The sequence below is a fragment of the Centroberyx affinis genome, unplaced genomic scaffold, assembly GCF_046629955.1.
Source record: "Centroberyx affinis isolate AG114_WGS23_722 - 3 ecotype Tasmania unplaced genomic scaffold, CSIRO-AGI_Caff_v1 ptg001114l_1, whole genome shotgun sequence".
Classification (NCBI taxonomy): domain Eukaryota; kingdom Metazoa; phylum Chordata; class Actinopteri; order Beryciformes; family Berycidae; genus Centroberyx; species Centroberyx affinis.
The window spans coordinates 237,279-258,840 of record NW_027279656.1 but is presented as its reverse complement, the minus strand read 5'-3'; the positions used below and the strand labels follow the sequence as shown (position 1 = coordinate 258,840).

Here is a 21,562-nt window from a genome sequence, read left to right as displayed (position 1 = left end):
GTCATATTTGCAGCATCTTAGTAATATTCAACTTGATTATGGAGTGAGCTATTTATTTGATTACAATTTAGTCATTTTGAGCCAATTTTATCCAGTAATAAAGCACCAGAGGTGTGACCAAGTCAACTTTTCTCGAGTCCCAAGTCAGTCTCAAGTCTTGAGGCACAAGTCTCAAGTCAAGTCCCAAGTCTAAATGTAGAACAGCAAGTAAAGTCAGAACAAATCAAGAGTCCATTATCAATTTAATATCTTAAAGAAAACTAAATATCTAGGACTTTTCAATGCAATATGGTTTTAATAGGATAAAAACTTGGGACGAGCATCATGAGTTTGATTTCTATAATCAGTTTCAACTTCAATAAATTCAATCATTCCATACAAATTCAGAAAACAGAATTTAAATTCAGTCGTCTGCTGGAACAAATCTCATCACTTTCAATCTAAGTCATTTGCACAAACACAAGATCTCAAATCAAGACTTTAGAAACCTTTTCAAGTCATCAAAGTACAAGTCAGAATCAAGTCCCAAGTCACCAGAACCCAAGTCAAGTCTCAAGTCTTCTTTTCATGCACCAAGTGAAGTTTCAAGTAATTCAAATTGTGACTCAAGTCTGACTCGAGTCCAAGTCATGTGACTCAAGTCCCCACCTATGTAAAGCACACATACATAAAGGCCTGTGTCAGGGACCAATCTCATGACCCTTAGGCTACGAGACGACCTTCAAGACCAATAGACTATCCTCACCCTGCTAATGCTCTAATGTGATAAATTCTTCCACTATTTCTTCTGCTATTCATATCCGGGTTATACCTTTTAAAAAGTATTGACCTTCTTTTGACAGCAAAGCACAATCACCCAATGCGAGGCACAGTGTTCAGAAACAACCGTTTAATCAGACACGGGCTCAAATGTTTAGTCAAAATGAGAATTAGATGATGCTTTACAGCAGAAAAATGTTTACAGACATTCATAAAATATATAGAAATTCATAATATATATAGAGCAAAATTAAATAATAATTTTGGAGGATTCTTTTTTAAATGATTGCACCTAACTCCAACAGTTGCTGGTGACATAAGCTACCTCTTCGTTATTTTATTCAATAATACATTTACTTATGTATTCGATTCTGTAATTAGATTGAAATGGCAGAGTTCCTGATCCTTTCTTTTCAACGTTGTACAAGGCTTTCATATCCGTGTATCACAGATAGATGGCAAAGAGATCAAGATCAAAACCATCCAAAATGAAACCCATCAAAATAGTCTCTCCATTGAGGTTTCGGTTCACAGAAATCAGAGTGTTATGGTCATAATTACATCTGAGTCAAAGTTACTGTTTAGACTGCTTTTCAATTTCATATTTGCATGAATTCAAAAACAACGCAATTCCCTCCAGCTTTACATTCTAGGAAAATAAAGAAATTACAACAGTCAGTTTTCCTTGTTTAATGACAACCCCTTCAAGTAGGAAAAAAGTCCACGAAAAGTCCCACATAATCACCAAAATATGACCGAAATTAGCCGTGAAAGAAGTGGTGAAACAGTAATTATTTTTGACAGGAGTTAAGACGAGGTTACAACTGAGTTATCACAAAACGTACACCTCATGAGAAAGACCAGTTGAAATCACATGCCGACGTACAGAGGCAGGAAAACATCTATGTCTGCCTTTCGTAAATGTGGATATTTTGCACGAGTACCCCAAATCCCGTGAGATTTTCCTGCAAATCATAAAACGTGTACTTCCCAAAGTTAAAACGACGTATGATCTGAGAGTTCCCTTAAGTATCACAGTGATGGTAGTGCAGTTATTATTGAACATCCTGTAAGAGAGCACTGAACGTGACGAGAGCTGACTTCAGTTCTGTTATAATGTGGATTACCTTCACTGTAAAAGAAGCAAGTACACTGTGTCCGGCGTATAGAGGATCTTCTTGGCAGAATCCAGAACAATAATGATATGTAAAAAGCACAAAAAGAGAGCATTCAGTATAAAGAGCCATAGAGAGACGTAAAATGTACAGTGTCAAAATAAGTAGGCTTGATATAAGGGAGGCACCGATCCGGACAAATAATCATGCCATGTACATTCTCTCCAAATCGTGAAAAAACCCCCGAGGCGGCTTCCCTCTGCGTCTGGTTTCGACGAAATCTCAAAACTTGGCACTTCCCCAGGTGCGCTTTCACCTCGCCGCGACCCCTCCGTTATTGCAAAACAAATCACACACATCAGTCCACAGGTGCTTCGATATTCCAAAATAAATCGTTCTTCTTCTTGCCACAGAAAAATATACTGTATCACGACACTGACGACTTTGATTCGACTTCGATTCATCACAGCATGCTCTCAAGGCAGGTCTAGTTTGGTAAAAAGGGCCGTTTCTGGTTGCAACCGGACCCCTTTGGCAGGGAGCGCGTTTGAACAAATTGAAAAAGTGACCCGTGGTGTCAAACACGTGATATCGGGACACGATATGTGAATTCACTGACATCATTGGTATCAACCTTATCAATTGGCCGTCTATGGATATACATTCTCGAAGAAAATAAATATGGGAACATTCCGGGACAACATCTCGCAAGCGCTCTCGCTGGCGGCAGCGTCTTTTCCCGCGCGCCGAGCCTCGGCTTCGGCTTCGCAGGTAGGTCTCCTCTCGTCCGTCCGGATCTGGCTTTCTAATGGGACTTGAACCACCTCGGTCAACTTCCCGCGGCGAAGAATTTGAGGCTGAAATACTGAACTACTGGTCCTATAATCCGCGGCACGGAGAGTTTTGGTCCTCTTCACGGGCTAAATGAACAGGTACATCTCCCCCCTGGCTTCAGAGCTTTTACAAATGTTTTCCTTTTTTTTTGTTTTTTCCCTCTGTGCCAGTTCCTCGTCTGTCTGGTCTTTGAGTTTCTTCATTTCAACACAGAGTGTCCGTATTGAAAGAGAGCTGAACCTGCCACACAGAAAATAGAATTTAAATAAGAATAGAGCAAATGGGATATTAAACATTATGCAACCAACAATTTCAACACTAGAACGTGTTTAGTGTAGATGTGGATATGAGATTATTGACATTAGCAGGTCTAATTTCATCACATTAGCAGTTCTGATTTCTTCTCAAAGCCTATTCTCTCTGACTGACTGCTTTCAGTCAAACCAAATGTCTAATCTGGTATTAGACACATATGTGGGTTTGCCAATATATCAGGCTGACATTGACCTTTTATCAAAAATTTAGCTCACCCTGCCTTATGGAGTTGCTAACCCACCTAAATGAATTTCATTAGCCTGGCTTTCAATGGAGAGTATTAGTGTCCTATGATGGTCAAAATGCTGTTTCAGAGGCTTTTCCAGCCTAACAAGAATTAAATTAGGTGGGAAATCCTGATTCCTTGGAATTTTTTCGCATGAAAATGATAATTATTGTCACAAAATATAAGCTATCAGCAGCTTCAATCCAAAAAAATCAGGATCAGTATCCATTAAAAACTCATGCCGGTCGAACCCCCGACCTGATCCACCCACATTCCTTCTCTCCTCACCCTTTCCTCTTCAAAGCTGATGAGTCCTTCATCATCATCGCTCTCCAGCTCCTCCGGCTCCTCGCTGACCAGAGCGTTGAGCTCGGTGTTGGCCGGCCGAGGCTTCAGCAGGCTCAGGATGCGCTGCAGGGGCGACTGGCCGCCACTGGGGGGCGACGTCTCCTGCTGCTCCAGGTTGTCGCTCTGCTTCTTGGCGAAGTTCACGAACACCTAGGAAGGAAAGGGAGGAAAAAGTAATAATATGAGTCCTGATTCTTAATAGTCAGATTAAACACCAAGACAGAGCAGATATTTCAGTTTTAAATCATTTTTGCAAGTACCAAGTTGACAGAGTAGATGCATGTGTAACATTTGAACATGCTATACAAATAACACCAAGATAAACTACAATATGTACACCAAAGCAAAAAGGCAAATCAGGTGCATTTTAGTTTGGTATTTGACTGTTGCTCTCTGCCAGTGTGCTAAATGATGACTTACATTGTCCAGAGTGGTCTGGCTGACAGAGTAGTCCTCGATGCCCAGCACCTCCACCACTTGCTCCATCTTACTGAAGACCTGGGCCAGGGAGATTCGCTCCGACTTCAGCTGGTACTGAACCTTGGTGTGGTGGCGCTCCTGGAAGAGAGCGATGAAAAATGACTGAAGAGCATCTCGACAGTGGTTGTTGAGGGAGAGTACAGTGTTACACTTTCACTTTCCCCACCCACATTTTCAAGGGATTTAAACCCTAACCCAAATACATTTTACACCATTTGGGAATTAATCCCTTCTCTTATCCCTTTAACTTTTAAATGATATTCCAGTTTAGTAGAACATTTGCACATGGTTCTATTCATCTCTGCAGTTTTACTTTACTAGTTTTTCTTTGGCAGTGGAGCAAACTGAAGAGCTACATGGAGTAATCTACCTTTAGTACAGCCTCAGGGAAATTTCTGTTGAAGAATCGGACCACCTCCTTGACACTGGAGCTGGTCTTGGTCCTCACCGTGATCATGTAGCCGTCCCCAAACCTGAAAGATGTAATTCGATTCAATATATAGTCTGCACATGAGAAAGTTGAATGCATAACCTATACTGCTTAAAAATTTTGACTTGGCATTGTGGGACAGCCTGGACAAAATGTTGACTTTTAACCTTCTGACCTGTTCTTGAGGTGCTGGATGCTGCCCAGGCATTTAAATCTGCCATTAACCATGATGCCCAGTCTGGTGCACAAAGCCTCACACTCCTCCATACTGCAGAGGGGGACAAGAAAGGAAAAACACAGTCTAATTTCATTCAAGTATGCTATAGTGGCATAAACACGATGACAAGAAAAGCCAAAACAGTCCACACTGAAGATATTCCAGTGGGATAGTAAAGAATGTGATGAATGAGAGGTTGTCTCGCCTGTGTGATGTCAGCACTACAGAGCGTCCAGTCTTGATGATGTCGAGGATTAAGTTCCAGAGGAATCTCCGAGCCTTCGGGTCCATACCAGTGGTGGGTTCATCCTGGAAACAGAAACATGAAACACATTCACTAGTTAACAACATTCAGTCAGTCTAGTAATGCCAACTCAGCATATAAAACATTTTATTCAAGTTCCTTACCAGGAAAATGAGGGAGGGGTATCCAATCAGAGCTATGGCAGTGGAAAGTTTGCGTTTGTTCCCTCCACTGTAAGTGCCAGCAGGCTTGTCCGCATACTTGGACAACTCCAGTTTCTCTAGCGCCCACTGGACCACCTGGGGAGGAGCAGAGGGTAATGTCAATCTGTGATGGAGGTTCACCTCTAAAGCTGCACTAGGCTATTTCGCATGTTGGCGGCCCCAAGTGGCAGCGAGAGGTAACTGTTTGAATTTTAAGGATTTCAGTAAACTGTCTGGTGGGGTGGAGGTGGTGAAGAGGTTCAGAGTCCAGGGTTAGGGTTAGCACTCCCTTGCTGCTGATTAGAGACACTTCTGGATTTCACTCTAACGTTCCGATACATCACTTCCTGGGTGGAGAAGATTCCCGCCAGTGACCGTATGCGACATCAGAATTTAATTTGTGCAAATAGATTTCAATTAGTGGGGATGGGATGCTCTGTTACAGCCCCACTTTGTTGATTTAGGATGAGATGAGTGTATCTTAACTAGAGCAGCTTTAAAACAAGTTCAGCTTGCAGTGTGTGTGTGTGTGTGTGTGTGTGTGTGTGTGTGTGTGTGTGTGTCTGTTCTACCCTCTCCTGGTCCTTCCAGGGAATGCCGCGGAGGCGAGTGTAAAGCTCTAGGTGTTCCCTGGCCGTCAGATCTTCAAACAGAGCATCAAACTGTGGACAGTAGCCGATACTCTGCTGTACACGCAACAGTTCCTTCAGGATACTACACACACACACACACACACACACACACACAAACACACACAAGAAGCAAAGTTATTGATTTTGTACCTGGCCTTGGTAGGTATCTGGTTTGACACTATAGAGTGCTTCACACTGTTTAACCATTTTGTAAAATTTGTCCAAAATGACCAGACACACCACTGCACACCACACATCATACAAGTGTAGCATAACATAATATGTAGCATGACGTAATAATACATAATAATATGCTGCTTTCTTGCATTCTGCTTGGACATTCAGTGTATTCTCTGCATATGAGTTTGTGCATATTTTTGGACACATTTCAGTATCAGGGTATCTACTATCACTCAACATAGTGTATGCTAAAGTTTTAGCATGGAGCCTACTATCACTCAGCATGGAAGACCAGAAGTTGACCTGGACAATCTCCCCACAACTTTAAGGTTAAAGGGCCTGTCTTTCCGGTATCTTACCTGTTTCCACTTATGAAGGCCTCCCCTCCCGTGGTGCACTCGTCCCCGGTCAGCATTTTAAAGGTGGTGGTCTTCCCGGCTCCGTTCACCCCAAGCAACCCAAAGCATTCGCCAGGACGAACGCCCAGACACAACCTGTCCACAGCCAGGATACGACCCATCTTCCTGGATTTGTAGACCTGAGGCAAAAGGCAAAGAACGCATTCACACCAACGATTCACATCTTTTTCAGATTTTGTTACGACAAGTTAACACTATTTCACATGCAAAGAAATGAAGAGCGTCATTCCAAAATGCGATATATGAACCATTAGAGAAAAAAACCTGACGCTTAGCCTCATATAATAATTGTTGACATGAAAGTCAAACTCAATCTAGAGTTTATCCACACACAGTACAACACATTGATGGGTCGGTTTCAGACTGATCTTGTGGCCGTAACTGCACAATCAATATTTCATTTGAACAGTCTGTTTAAGTGCGATATCTTCTAGTGTTTACAGTGAGATAATCGGACAACCCGTTCAAAAATGATTGACGTTTGAGTAAAACATGCATTTTCACGCTAATTGCCGTGAAAGCTGTCTGAACTTTGAAAATAAAACTGAAGCCTCGAGGGATTTGCAAACTGCTGCAGTCAGTGTTGTGATTTTTATATTTTTAATTAACTGTGCCGACCTTTGTGAGGTTGTCGATCTTCAGCATGTCGTTGTCGGCGTCTCCTCGCAGCACTCTTCGCCTCTCACAGGCAACGTCTACATCATCATCCTCTATGGGCTGGCAGCTGACTGGCAGTCTCCTGGATCAACACACACACACAAAAGCATTTCTACTGGGGCACTAACTAATTTCTATAACCGTACATTGTTCTACTCTACTTTTTTAATGTGCTATGTAAACAGGGAGCACTTGGCAATGAAAGCTCGTCCACCCTTAGATACTCTTACACTGTTATATATCATCAATATTTTCTGATAAGGTGTTGTAATTAACTTTTTTGGTGTGCACACTTTCCCTCAACTTGCCTTGTCTACTTCGAGTTCAGTTAGTGATTTCCTACATTTCCCAGAATGCCTTTCAACCACCCCCAGAGAACTCACCTGGACTTGGGTTGGGTTACATGTAAAACCCTGACTGGGCTTTACATGTAAGTAGAGAGAGCAATAGCAATAGCAATAGCGATAGCGATAGTAACAGCAGTTGTTTACCGTTATTTAGATAGTAGAACAATCTTTTATCAAACTTCATTGTAGCTGCTGGAAATAACTTAATGTGACATCACGTTGTCTACATTTGGCCAGTTATCCACGGGAATAAGAGATACAACATACCAAAAATGAGCCCAGAAATCCAAGTTACATCACCAATAGCTGTTTTTTTTTTTTTTACAGTGTTTTACAGGGTGGATTTTCCTTTTATGTGTCTATCAATAGAGGCTGAATAAATGAATGAACATTTTGACACATGCCCGCGCACACACACACTACAGCAGTGAGGTTATGGAGAGAGCGTGAGTATGTGGTGTGCAAAAACATACGCACTCACACCAGCCACACAAGTTGAACACACACAGGCACACACACTAACATGCTAACAGACTCACGGAGGTTTCCTGAGAAAGTTGTACTGGCACAGGATGGTGATGAGGAAGCCGACAAAGCCTTCGATTGTCATGGCAACAAGTCCTCGAGTCACGATGTCCCACTCAAACGGAGACTTCATCTTGTCAAACTGGCCTGAAAACACAGATTCAGTATGTTTAACAAGAAACCCTCAACTGAAAACCTGACAGGGAGGACCTGCAGGGGGACTGCACTGAAAACCAGCTCTGGGTGACATCATACAAACACACACACATTCATTTCCATGTTCATTTCTAAAATGATGAAGCATTCTATAATTGTGTTTTACATATAATTGCACTAAATGCATTCATACATTATCATCAAGATGTATTTTTGATTCTTATTAATTAATTTCTTTGTTCTTTGTTATCAAATAAGCCATCATGAAGCTAAGTTAAAGTAATAAGTTAAATTAATAAGTTACTTTTTTTTTTTCAAAAAAATATGTAATGGGTTGAGCTTAGCAAGTAGTAAATATATAAAATTCTATACATTTCTGACATTTACTTTTTTACACTCATTTACAAACACCAAATATTTCTATAAAAAAACAATATCTGAAGTTCAATATCTCTAAAATATAGAAGATCTGTTAAAGTGTTGCCATTTTCCTAACCAGGACCAGGACCCCCATTTGATCAGATTTAGTCACAGAGACCAACATAGGAAGATTTTAGTTATTGATTTATTTAGTTTTGAATTGTAGAACTGTCTACAATGTACATGGGGAGATAACAGTGGTGAGAGTGAAACCTATGAAACTATTACTCATTTTGCTGGTTCCTCAAGGACCCTGTCAAGGACCTCTGAAAGTTGTAAACCAAGGATTCAGTGTTTCTGTTTTATCGGTTTGTTTGTAAGAGCAGGTGTTCAAACTTTGTAGCAAACATCTTCAATTCACTCCATAACCTAAAGACATATTGCTCTTATATGTTATGCTTGCGATAGCTTGGGGATATGAGCATACCTATTTTGGCGTAGTATTCGTTGATGTACTCGTTGTAGGCCATCTCCATCAGGCCGTGGCCGAGGTTGTAGTTGGGGAAGATGAGGAAACAGGACTTCAGGTAGCTGTTGACTCTTTTCAGATCCTGGAGGAGAGACAGAGGGAGTGAAGGAATAAATACAGAAACACCCATAGGCTAAATCTGATACTGCTGCAATACAGAACCAACTTGTTCTATTCCACAATGCTATATATCCATTTTGGAAGGGAAAAAAACATCTTTACCTTAACTTAATTCATTATCTCCAAAATGTAGAGGACCTGTGAAAGTGTTCCCATTTTGTCCAAATGGGTAGGCTACTATTACCTATTATCATTTTATGCCATCATTTGTATTATTTTGCTTTTATGTCTTTTATCATACTTTTTTACTATAGTAATATATAAAGTACATATACTACTATATATAATATATTTTACTATACTGTTTTTATCCCTTATTCTTATCCTTTTATCTTAGGGTGTTTTAATTCATTTTATGAGCATGATGTTTGCTTTATTTGATTGTTAAAGCACTTTGTAAACTCTAAGAAGTGCTATATCAATAAAGTTTACTATTATTATTAATAGTAGTAGTAGTGGTAGTCGGTGTCACTTTTTCAAATGATATCTAATTTTGGAACCAGACAGTGAAGGAGCAATGTAAAATGACTATTATTCAGTTTAGTTTTACAAAACTCTATTACAGCTGCAGCCACGGATAAAGCAGCCAAGTGTCTTTGAGCAACATACTGAACTCCCACCTGTTGATTCATTGAAAGTTGCTCTGTATGAGTCTACTAAACGGGTAAAATGTAAAAATGTAATAACTTGTCATCAAACATCAAGTGAATTTAATAGAGGCTTTGCGAGTGGGTCACAAATCCCCTAGAAATCACAGCTGGCACCATCATGGAGCTCCAGTGGAGAATTAGCTGTGCTCAAATAATATCTCAATATAAAACAACTGGGAAAGAAAAAGAGAAATACCTGAAAAACATGTGGGTAGGTCAATTCAGCAGCAACATAAAAGTGAAAAGTTCCTGGTTCCTGGTCAAAAACAGCACCGATATTTACCATATCTATTCAGTTCTGTTGAGATGGCCAAGTTTTACATTTAGAAACACAACCAGCTGTTCACAGCCACTATTGCCCAAGAGCTGAGGACCTCCAATATGGCCGCCAGAAGGTGTGTTACATCATCTGAAAGCCCTCTATAGCAACTTCTTAGGAGTAAGCCGGCCCTCAGAAAATGGTAAGCTGCTTTGTCCCCTGGGCAAAATCAAAGGCGAGAGTCAAACTGACCTTGTCATGCTCAAAGAGCTGGAGAAGGAAGGTCGCCACCGTGGCAGTGATGCCTATGAAGAGGTTGATGACAATGAGGAACACATAGGCAGTACTGGGAACCTCGAACCAGAAGGAGGCAGGGTACATGATGGGAGTGATGGACCACCTGGAAGGAGTCAAATAAGGTCAAACTTTACTGGTATAGCACATTTCATACACAAGGAAACTCAATGCACTTTACATTAAAAACAGTGGAAGCAAACCACACACAAAAGGTATTAAACTATGTCATGTGGAGAAAACATACATATACACATATCAAATGGAGAAAATATACACATTTGGACTTACTGTCAAGGACAGTACTTGAATTACTGTATATACAGTATATATTTAACTGAAATTTCCATTGATAGTGATTTAGTATTTTAATACATGATTATGTGCATTATTGATATGGATTAGGGGACCTTAAGTATACACACTAGATGATTTTTAAAAGCATTAAGCATGAACAAAATAACTGCTGATGTTGAGCAGTTGGTATTGCTTATCAGTTTACAGTACATAGGTACCAAGATACCATGATAGGCCATTTCAATTTACATTCAAATATTCATTAGATTTCTGTGAAATCCGGATTGGAGACAGGCGATTATGAATTATGCATTAGTGATCATAACTGTAATCAAGGGCACAGCCAGCGCCTCTGCCTTTTTTTTCTAGGTCACACGAGCGGGGAAGAGATATTTTTCAGCTTATTCATCGTTAATTACCATATAAATGAGGACACGGGCTGTAATGGCACCACGAGGGGGAGCGTGGCCTGCGGTGGTGGCGTCAAATTCACACCAATCTGATGACTTCTGACCATTTTCCTCTTGAGAAACTTCAAGGGGGAAGTCCAAAGAATGCCTTCTATCTCTCTCTTTAGCTATCTATGTTCCCAGGGTCCTATGTTCCCCAGATTTATATGGCACATAATGGGAATATGACAAAGGGTCCTATGTTTCCAGGGTCCTATGTTCCCCAGTTCTACATATGTACGTTCCCAGGGTCCTATGTTTAACCCTAACCCTAACCCTAACTAACCATATTAAGCGAATACAGAGCTGGGGAACATCTTTTTCAGGTTCCCATTATGTGCTATATAGAGCTGGGGAACACAGGACCCTGGTAACAGGACCTTGGGAACATAGGACCCTGGTAACAGGACCTTGGGAATATAGGACCCTGGTAACAGGACCTTGGGAACATAGGACTCTGGGAGAGCACATATGTAGAACTGGGGAACACAGGACCATAGGTAAGCAATACTATCGGTATCATCATTTCGTTCCACTGTATTAGAAGTAATGTACTATTGCCCAGTCAAAGAGGAAGGAGGAATATTCTGTTGATTGTTTTATTCATAGCAACTGGAAGACTCAGTCACATCAAAGGTCAATGTAAACACCTTAACCGGAATAAGGCCTTAACGAGAATATGGCCAATAACCAGGTTACTCTGTCCATGAAAACAGAGCCATTGCAAGTCGTTCTAGATAAGAGCATCCGCTAAATGGCTAAAATGTAAAATGCAAAAACATAAGATCACTCACCCGTAGAGGAGGAAGAGGGAGAGGACAGCGGGGAAGTTGGTGGGGGAGGTGTAGGCCGGCAGGTCGAACACGAATAGAATAAGAACACAACACGTGGCGGGTACCAGGTAGTTCAGCTGGGGAGAGACCAGACGAGAGCGAACGGTCGGACTTGGAGAAACACTGAATTTTACTCATCATATCCCTTTTCCCCCTTCAAAAATCGGGATAACTCAATTGCCTCGCCTGTGCGCTTCTATGTAAATGATTAGAGGAATACTACGAAACCAAACCCCTTCATTTTATCCCTGAAATGTCCTTAATTACATAAACATAAATTATCCATTAAAAATAACAGCTTTAATAAAGTAAGGTTAGTATCATGGGTTTTTAATGGATTTATTCATGGATTGATTCACAGAGACACTAGTAATTAAGGGATTTTTCATGCCTTTTGTGCATGTTTACAGGGTTATTAAGTGGAATTTAATGGAAAAGTACCTGTCTCCCTGAATTTTACATTCAATTATAAAGTAATGAGTCAAAAATGAAGGGTTTTTGATAGGGTTTTGATAGGGTCTCCTCCATTAATAACTCCCTTAACTCATTTTAAAGGGATTTTGCATGAATTAAGGGGTGAATTAATGTAAATGTAAGGTTATTTTAAGGGATTACTGGTTCGTAGAGAGAGGTGAAATCATCTAAGCTACCTCGATGTGAATCAAAAATGAATCAGTGGATGGTGGTGGGAAATAGGTTTTGGACAGTTCAACTCCAATCTGATATTTAGAGGGGATGACAAGAAAACTGCCATCTTCCACTAATGAATGAGCCTGTGTTCTCTCTCACACACTGCCCCATATATCCACACGTCCTCCCTCACCATGTCCCATATGTAGTTAGCCAGCCAGTAGATAACGGGGTCACAGCCGCTGACAAACTGCAGATGTTTGGCCTTGGTGGATTTCTCTGCGACCAGGAAAACCACGAAGCTGGCCGGCACAAAGGACATGGCCACGATGATGAAGATGGCGATGACCACATCTGTCCCCTGGAGCCTAGAGGAGGAGAGAAGAGGAGAGGAGAGGAGAGGAGAGACAGGAGAGGAGAGGAGAGAAGAGAGGAGAAGAGAAAGTGCTAAGTAAAGAACAGATATGATTCTCACACTTCTTAAATGCTGTAAACCGTGATGCAGTTTGATAGTGTACAGTTATAGTGATGTAATTTGGTAGTGTACAGGTATAGTGATGTAGTTTGATAGTGTACAGCTATAGAGGAGTGAAATGTTTCACCCGGACTAACTGACCTAAATTTAGCTCATGATGACCACAGTGCTGTAGTAAAAACTACCAGACAAGAAAAAGACTAAAGATACAGTAAATGGTGCTGAGCAACTTACAAGTAGTCCAAAGAGAGGCTGGCGCTGGTCCGATTCATTGGGTGGTTTGTCAGTGTAATCCCTGCAAAACACACACACAAACACCTTAGTTTATCTACATGGTAATTATCAAATCAGAAACCCTCCAAAAAACCAAGCAACAACTGTTAATAACTTGTATTTGATGGGAAATAAGCATCTGTGTTATTCAAAGTCACAGCAATCACCAGCCATGCTGTATCTTATATTATTACCGTATGCAGCAGGGTTGCCCTTGGATGCGGGCAGGTTGGCACGAAGGATGGCGTTGTTGAGGACATTAAGATAGGTTGGCATGCTGTGGTAACCTTTATTGTTGTACAGCACCTGGACACAAGGGGAAGTTCTGTATTTGTATTTGTATTTTGTATTTGTATTTGTATACTTTATTATCCCCATGGGGAAATTTGTCCTCTGCATTTGACCCATCCTATACACACACTAGGAGCAGTGGGCAGCCGCAGTACAGCGCCAGGGGACCAACTCCAGTTCTTTTGCCAGTGCCTTGGTCAGGGGCACTGACAGGAGTACCCTAACATACATGTCATCTGTCAGTGGTCGGTCATATTTGTGTAATCCTAATCCATTTCAGACTGATTGTCTTACCTGAGCTGATCTGCGAACTGCTATCTTGCGAACCATGGGAGGTGTCTTCCTCCCAAAGGATGCTGGGATTGATTTCTGGATGTTCCCCACTGTTATACCGCCATACCTATTGACAAGAATGACAATCATCTCTACCTATAAATAAGACAATAATTAATTCATGTAATAAGAACTAAGTAGATGCCAACCTGGGAACAACAGTGTAGCGTGCGCTCATGTTATGAATTTCAGATCTTTGTTTCAAATGAAGGGTATAGTCAGTCAATAGTCAGCACTGTATGTGAGGTTCTGTTGTCCTTCCTCCTTGTACCATACTGTATGTTCCAGAGTGTACTGTGAAACTATCCAACTCGTCAATATATCACTACACCAATGTCACCGAGACAAGTGGTGCTTAGTGATTAAAGTGATATGGTCCTACCTGTGGAGGCGCAGTCTGTCCGATGTGAAGAGGAGATACTCTGAGACGTTACGGCCCGTGATGTCCACCAGGATGTCCCCCGTCACCACCTTCATGAGGGGGGGCCGTCCGCCCACCCCGCTGGGGCAGGAGAAGCCCGTCCCCTGCATGGAGCAGGTACAGCGCACCGGCTCGTGGATGGACAGGGGGAGGGTCGGAGGAGACGTCACCGGCTCTGACCGAAGATAGAGGAGGTGCGAGGAGTTATGGTTGCCTCTGACTCAAAATGAACAACATTATTTGTAGACTTGACAAAATACAAGATCGCAGTGTGATTGCATGTGGTTTTATGCAGGCCTGGCTCAAATAGTAGCTGCAAATAATTCTAACAATTCATGCATTGTCTGGGAAGTTCCCTAATCAAAGAAAACTCTACTAAATAGAGCTTCAAATACTTTCCTGTGATTGTGTACTCGTTACACTCAGTGTGTCCTATGTGGCACCCAGAAGTTGGCACTAGTTTTACCACTCGAATCAAACGCAAAGTCTTGACATCCTCCTCTATTGTGAGCTGGTCAGCCATTCAAATCTGAACAGAGACCGGCAACAGCTTTTGAGAGGAGGAACAAATGCAAGAAGTGTGGATAGAAAAATGTTCCACCTCCATGTTTGGTGTGGTTGTGTGTTGTAGTAGTGTGAGAGTTCCTGTTTTCATGGGATTTGGGAATTGGGTGGCACTAGAACTGGGGTAGTGCGTGTTCCCCAAATCCAACTGGTCATTAAATGTGTGTTCCCCAAATCCAAGGAGTCGTCAAGTGTGTGTTCCCTAAATCCGATTGATCGTCAAGTGTGTGTTCCCTAAATCCAATTGATCGTCAAGTGTGTGTTCCCTAAATCCAATTGATCATCAAGTGTGTGTTCCCTAAATCCAATTGATCGTCAAGTGTGTGTTCCCTAAATCCAATTGATCGTCAAGTGTGTGTTCCCCAAATCCAACTGGTCATCAAGGGTGTGTTCCCCAAATCCATCAAGTGTGTGTTCCCCAAATCCAACTGATCGTCAAGCGTGTGTTCCCTAAATCCAACTGATCGTCAAGTGTGTGTTCCCCAAATCCAACTGATCATCAAGTGTGTGTTCCCCAAATCCAATTGATCGTCAAATGTGTGTTCCCTAAATCCCAACTGATTGTCAAGTGTGTGTTCCTCAAATCCAAGTGGTCATCCAGCACTTGTTCCCCAGTTTCCCTAAGAAAATAAATTATTTGACCCAGGTCTGGTTATATATCATATTTGGTGGTACTAGTGGTGTCATTTGCTATCAGATGGACTTACCATGGACGGTGGTAGGAGGGGCGGCGGTGTAGTTCCACAGTCCGTCCTCGAAGCGGGGGTCCGGGTCGTCCGAGGGGGCCGGCGAGGGAGGAGGGGGTACAAAGTTGGAGAGGGGAACCCCCTGGGTGAAGGAGTCCAGACACATGGAGTCAAAGTATCGAGCAGCCAGGGTCTTGGAGTTGTTGGCGCTGGGGTTGAGGGTCTGGGCCAGCTGGTCCAGGGTGCTGTTGAAGGGCGTCTTGAGCACGCAGGTAGCGCCGACGCCCGAGGGGAGACGAAGGGTGTTGATGATCTTCTGGGGGCTGGCGTCTGGGGACAGCTTACACCTGATAGGGGAGGAGGTGATTAGATACACTCCACTTGATGAGGAGTTGTATTCCAAAATGTCAATTTTGGAAGACGAAAAAAAATTTTAGGATTTAGTTTTTCTGAAAAATAGAGGATCTAGTGTCTAAGTGTCATCATTCTGAACAAAAGCATTGCCTACAACACCTAGAAAAACATACCATAGTATTTTTAGAATTCATTCGATAAGAGTAGGTGTTACATTTTTCATTCATTGGAATGAAACTCTTCACATATATAACCTTTTTTAATAATAGAGGTTGTACACTTGTAAGCTTGTCCAGAAGTGGTAAATAACACTGATAATATACTGTATGTGTAGAACATGTTTTATATATCTATATATAGGATTTTTATATTGGTACAGAATTTGCATGTAATATTGTGTTCAAGTGTACAAGTGGGGATGTACAGCATGTAGATACTCTCACCATGTATTGGTCATATGTCCCTTCTCCATCCTTTTCAACGCTACACTGTGTAGTTGGTGTTCTTGAACCCAGCCTATCTGATGACATCATGTCTTTTTTTCCCTGGGGATCGCCCCCCCAACCCCCCATGACTTACATATATCCTCATCTCCCTCTCATAGCCTGCACTGTGATTGCTCAATTTGTACTGTAATATTACTGTGAATACACTCAATAAAACAAAAAGAAGTTGTGAACTGAATGAAGAAATTATTGTGAAATGGTAGCGGTCAAAAACAAATGCTCTTTCTAGGTATCTGACCTGTACTGGGGTCTGTCTTCATTGGCGTAGGGGATGAAGTTGCCTCTTGGTTGGGTGTAGTTATGGTACTGAGATGGGGACAAGATCAGCGGTGGCAAGTCTCCTGCAAGACGGAAGAAATAGGTACCATATGCATCAGTATCTTCCTAACAATGCTGAGAGCTTAGCATGGTTTGGTGTGGTTCACCAAGTGGCAATAGAGAGTAGCAAAACAGACATTCAAATATGAAAACGTTGTGGATTATTACTATAAAGTGCATAATAAGTAATCTATCGTCTCACCGATCTCAGGGACAGACAGAGCCACGGTCATGGCCACGCAGACAAAGAAGGCAGGGAGCAGGATCTGAGAGAAGAGGCCCTTGGTGTTCCTCTTGGCGCAGTGGAACCGCTTGACGATGAGACCATGGAACTGGCGAAGCTTTAGCCACCAACCCTCCAGCTTGAAGCTGCCCTGCCCCTCCAGGACCTCCGGCTCCGGGGAGGAGGGGTTCTCTGCGTCCCCTGGAGGTAAAGGAGACGTCAGATGTGGAAAAACAGGAACACTGAATTGGATGTGATTGATAAGCTGAATAGTTGTCTATTGCAGTGGTTCTCAGCGTGGGGTCCGGGGACCACCAGGGGTCCTTGAGAGGGTTGCAAGGGGTCCCCAGAAAATTGATGAATTGTTAAACTTCACCATTATTTCATTTACAAGAAGTTAACACAATTAGAGAATGTAGAAGAATGACTACTTTGATCATAGTTTCACTGTTATCTCTCTATCTACAATTTCTGGATTCTCGATAAAATCATATCTAACAATAAAAATATTCTCAGGTTTGAGTCCAAGAGACAAAATCTCATCAAATGGGGGTCCGTGGACTAAATTAGGGGTCCTTGACGTCAACTGCACGTCAAAACACTTTCTGTACATATTTTGCTCATCATTATATGCTCATCTGTTATGTAGTACATATATCCTGATATTGTTTTTTAGAATTTTTACATTTATTTTCATCCTGCATATATTTCATATTTTTTTCATATTGTACATTTTTCATATTTCTTTTGTCTCAGTATGCTCTCCCGTTGTTTTGCACACCTTGCATACAAGCTGTTGATTCATACATTTCATACACTTCATTCATCTAGTCATACTTAATTATTCTGGTGTCTATTCTGGTGTTGTCATTTTCGGATGCGTTCTGTTTAATACCCCTCATTTGCTCTGTGTCATTACTATATTCCCAATTTCCCCGCAGGGATAATTAACATTTCATCTAATCTTATCTATCTTAAGTCTCAGAATGCTTTTACTATCATGTCATTGCGTCACTTGCTGTAACCTTATTGTCCGAGACAATCTGAGCAGTCAGGGCAAAATACAGAAATAGAAAAAGTAGTACATTTCTCCACTGTGCCACCCTAAAATCTCTTGGTCGCAGCTGTCATAATGCTCACAGACCGGGACTAAACGTCAGCGTCTGACACAGCACATCTCGTCGTTCTCTCACCCCTCAGGCTAGCAGAGTCGCATTCTTGCCCGTTGTCGAAGAGCGGACAGTAATCCCCGTAGAAGTCGGCGTAGAGCCCCCCCTCGTCTCCTCGCACCGAGCCGATGGACGAGGAGGACTTCAGGGACGACTGGCTCTGGCTCAGCCTGGAGCACATCATCAGGTTGCTCAGCTCCACCTCCGGCCTCTCGCTCTCCGCCGAGGGTCCGGTCTCGCCCTGAGGCCCCGCCAGGCCACCCGATCCCGCCGAGGGCTTCCCCACCGAGCTGCCCCCCGGGGAGTCCTTCATGTCTGCCGAGGGAGAGGGAAAGAGGAGATTAGCATTTTAACTCGGAGCAAAATAACGAACTCGTAAAAAGTCTCAAGTCAGCACTTTAACTCCAAACAGTGCACATCTTGCAGAAATCTGTTCTTGTTGAGAAAGTCATAACTAATTTATGAAACCTCCGAAACTTTGCGGAGGTGTTGGAGCTGTTGGAGCTGTTGGAGAGACAGTGGGTGGGGAGTGGGGGTGGTGGTGGTGGTGGTGGGGGGTCTCACCGGCATCGCTGTTCTCCAGCGACTGGTCCTCCTCAGAGACTTTGAGGAAGACCTCCTCCAGGGTGGTATCCATCACCCCGAAGCTGGTCAGGGCCAGGCTGTCCAAGCTCTGCTCTAAAGCCTGGGGCAGATACAACAGAAGTGAAGGGTAAACCACTGTAGAGTATATCAAACAATTTGCAAAGGGTGCATATTACACTCTTGAAAAAACTCAACCCTAAGATGTCAGCTTCTTCAAATTTTGAGCCAATTTACTTCTTGGCTATGTTGATGAAGGCAGTCTAGGTGAAATATGTTCACTGTGATTGCTGGATGGAGACAATTCATCCATTCTCGTTCATTCTCCATTTATGTGGGTGCCTGTTGCACCTCACTCTGATGTGTCTGATAGACTGTAGGATTTTCATTAGGTCCTTGTTGGATTGCCATGTTTGAAATGCCTGTGGTAGTGACATTTATATATAGACTAGTTGACGGACTGTAAGTTACTGCTTCTGCTTCGAGCTAGTAGAAGATTCATCTCAAGTTTCCATGGTTTCCTGATAAGGTAAGTCTTAATCCTTTTTGAAGATATTAGCATAGCAGGCCTTGCTAAGTGTATGCTAGCAGTAACATTAGGTAAGTAGTGAGCTGTTATTAGTGATTTCATTTTATTTTTCATTGCTGGTTGGTTTTTCATACTTAAGAGATAGATTAACCACTTTGAACAGCTGGACTACATATTCAGTGTACCAAATATTCTGTTTATCCAACATACTGTATACATAAATCTTCCCATAATATGCATCATCCCAGATTCTGTACTAATCAATGTCAGTCTTCCATAAGATACAGGATATTGACAGTGGACCACACTCTCACTTCCTCCTTGATTTCATTTTCTGCATCAAGGAGTTTTCCATTTGTTTTATTTCCCTCACTGGTCTTTTGAAGCATTTTGTTGCTTGAGGCACTATTTTGTTCTGCATGTCATTTAAATGATATCTACTCCACCAGTGTCTTTGCTGATCATCTTAATATTTTGTTTGCTTTCCCTTTTGTTAGCTTTGAGGTAAAATCTGTTCATATATCCTTAAGGTTTTTGGGGTTTTTTTATCTCTCCTGGGCAAATCTGCATTTTATTCTTTTTTCCTCTTTAATTATTTTCATTTATTGCTTACATTTCCATTTATTTTGTGAGGGACTTTTTAAATGTTTTGATAAGTGTAGTAGTAGTAGCAGTAGTAGTAGTAGTAGTAGTAGTAGTAGCAGTAGTAGTAGTGGTAGTATTATTTGTAATATTGTATGTTATCACTGTGTTTCATCTATAGTTAAAGAGCAAAAAGAGCAAATACTCTACGCCAGTGGTTCTCAACATGGGGTCTGGGGACCACCAGGGGTCCTTGAGGGCATTCCAGGGAGGTCCCCAGCAAATTGATGACTTGTTAAACTTCATTATTTTGTCATTTTAGAATGACTATTTTGATCATAGTTTCACTGTTATCTCTCTACCTACAATACAGATAGTCATGGAATTCTATACAAAATCATATCTGACAATAAAAAATATTCTCAGATTTGGGTCTGAGAGACAAAATCTCATCAATTGGGGGTCTGTGGCCCTAATGTGGACTAAATTAGGGGTCCTTGATATGAAAAAGGTTAAGAACCACTGCTCTACGCTAAGTTTATTCACTTCTTCATCCGCCCATCCATCCATTCACAACAGACGATAACTTACATGAGTCATGTGTACAAGTGTGTGTATGTGTGTGTGTGTGTGTATATACCTGGAAGAGCCTCTCAAAGCAGCCCTTCTTCACGGCCTCGGAGGGCAGCACGTAGGACAGCTCGGTGTTGGAGTCGGACACCAGCAGGCAGGACGCCACGAACTGGCGGATGAACTGGGTGACCCGAGCCTCCGAGCAGGGCGACAGCGACGAGGACGGGGACAGGGACGAGGGAGGCTGCAGCTGGCCGCCCGGCTCTGGAGGACGAGAGAACACACAACATGATGGATGAGTGGAGGAGGGAAGGAGAGGAGAGGCTGAGGGAAAAAGGGGAAAGAGAGGGAAGAATGAGAAAGGGGAGTTAGAGACTTCATAATAAAAAAACAAAAAAAAAGAAAGGAAAACACAACGCTGGCTGTAAATGGCCAACGGCGAAAGTGGAGATAAATTGAGAAGGGTCTGGAGGCAATTCATCAACTTGAGGAAGAAGGGGAGGTGAGGGACGAAACATCGGGAATAAGTTGAGACAGAAGTTTTATGTCGTAACAAATCACACGCACACACACACACTCACAGTGATGTAGTGTTTAATAAAAAGGTGGGTAAACTATGACCTCCAGTAGGTGATCATCATACAGCAAAAAAAATACCCTTTTCTCTCACTTATGATGGTGTATACTATGAATTTATGTCAAAGATTTATGTCAGCGATGGGTAGACTCCACTACAGGCTCCACTACATCCCTGCACACACACACACACACACCAGTGTTTCCTTCACATTCTGTTCATGGTAGGAACTGATTCTGGAATGGTTCCCAAGAACAAACCTGGGTCTCAAAACAAAAATTACTCTACAAAAAAATTCGGGAATTCGGGAAAGACTGGACACAGAAACACACACACACACACACACACACACACACACCTCGGCCCTCGCTCTGTTTCTTGACCAGCGTCAGTTTGTATCCGTCTCCGTAGGTGCTCTTGAGGAAGAGCGGCGAGCCGCAGCACTTGAGTTTTCCATGGGAGATGATGGCGATGCGATCTCCAAGTAGGTCAGCTTCATCCATGTGGTGGGTGGACAGCAGAATGGTGCGGCCTGAAGAAAGGTAGAGCACACACACACACACACACACACACACACACACTTAGTTTGTCTACACTG

General features: G+C 42.2%; 1 protein-coding gene across 1 annotated transcript in view; it reads right to left on the bottom strand.

Annotated features, from left to right (window-relative positions):
* Positions 1 to 910: 910 nt before the first annotated feature.
* Positions 911 to 21,562, bottom strand: part of abca2 (ATP-binding cassette, sub-family A (ABC1), member 2) — a 76,848-nt gene continuing 56,196 nt past the window's right edge. The window contains exons 25-50 of the mRNA XM_071523788.1: positions 21,323 to 21,496; positions 20,455 to 20,651; positions 18,686 to 18,806; positions 18,146 to 18,436; positions 16,932 to 17,153; positions 16,650 to 16,752; positions 15,573 to 15,898; positions 14,263 to 14,476; positions 13,842 to 13,947; positions 13,451 to 13,562; positions 13,218 to 13,278; positions 12,702 to 12,876; positions 11,840 to 11,955; positions 10,258 to 10,405; positions 8,935 to 9,058; positions 7,946 to 8,078; positions 7,021 to 7,141; positions 6,343 to 6,521; positions 5,744 to 5,885; positions 5,133 to 5,267; positions 4,930 to 5,033; positions 4,683 to 4,775; positions 4,448 to 4,550; positions 4,018 to 4,155; positions 3,538 to 3,747; positions 911 to 2,948 (exon numbers count right to left, since the gene is read on the bottom strand). Of these exons, the coding sequence (XP_071379889.1) occupies positions 2,913 to 2,948; positions 3,538 to 3,747; positions 4,018 to 4,155; positions 4,448 to 4,550; positions 4,683 to 4,775; positions 4,930 to 5,033; positions 5,133 to 5,267; positions 5,744 to 5,885; positions 6,343 to 6,521; positions 7,021 to 7,141; positions 7,946 to 8,078; positions 8,935 to 9,058; positions 10,258 to 10,405; positions 11,840 to 11,955; positions 12,702 to 12,876; positions 13,218 to 13,278; positions 13,451 to 13,562; positions 13,842 to 13,947; positions 14,263 to 14,476; positions 15,573 to 15,898; positions 16,650 to 16,752; positions 16,932 to 17,153; positions 18,146 to 18,436; positions 18,686 to 18,806; positions 20,455 to 20,651; positions 21,323 to 21,496 (3,884 nt within the window). The 3' untranslated portion in view covers positions 911 to 2,912. The remainder of the gene's footprint in view (positions 2,949 to 3,537; positions 3,748 to 4,017; positions 4,156 to 4,447; positions 4,551 to 4,682; positions 4,776 to 4,929; positions 5,034 to 5,132; positions 5,268 to 5,743; positions 5,886 to 6,342; positions 6,522 to 7,020; positions 7,142 to 7,945; positions 8,079 to 8,934; positions 9,059 to 10,257; positions 10,406 to 11,839; positions 11,956 to 12,701; positions 12,877 to 13,217; positions 13,279 to 13,450; positions 13,563 to 13,841; positions 13,948 to 14,262; positions 14,477 to 15,572; positions 15,899 to 16,649; positions 16,753 to 16,931; positions 17,154 to 18,145; positions 18,437 to 18,685; positions 18,807 to 20,454; positions 20,652 to 21,322; positions 21,497 to 21,562) is intronic.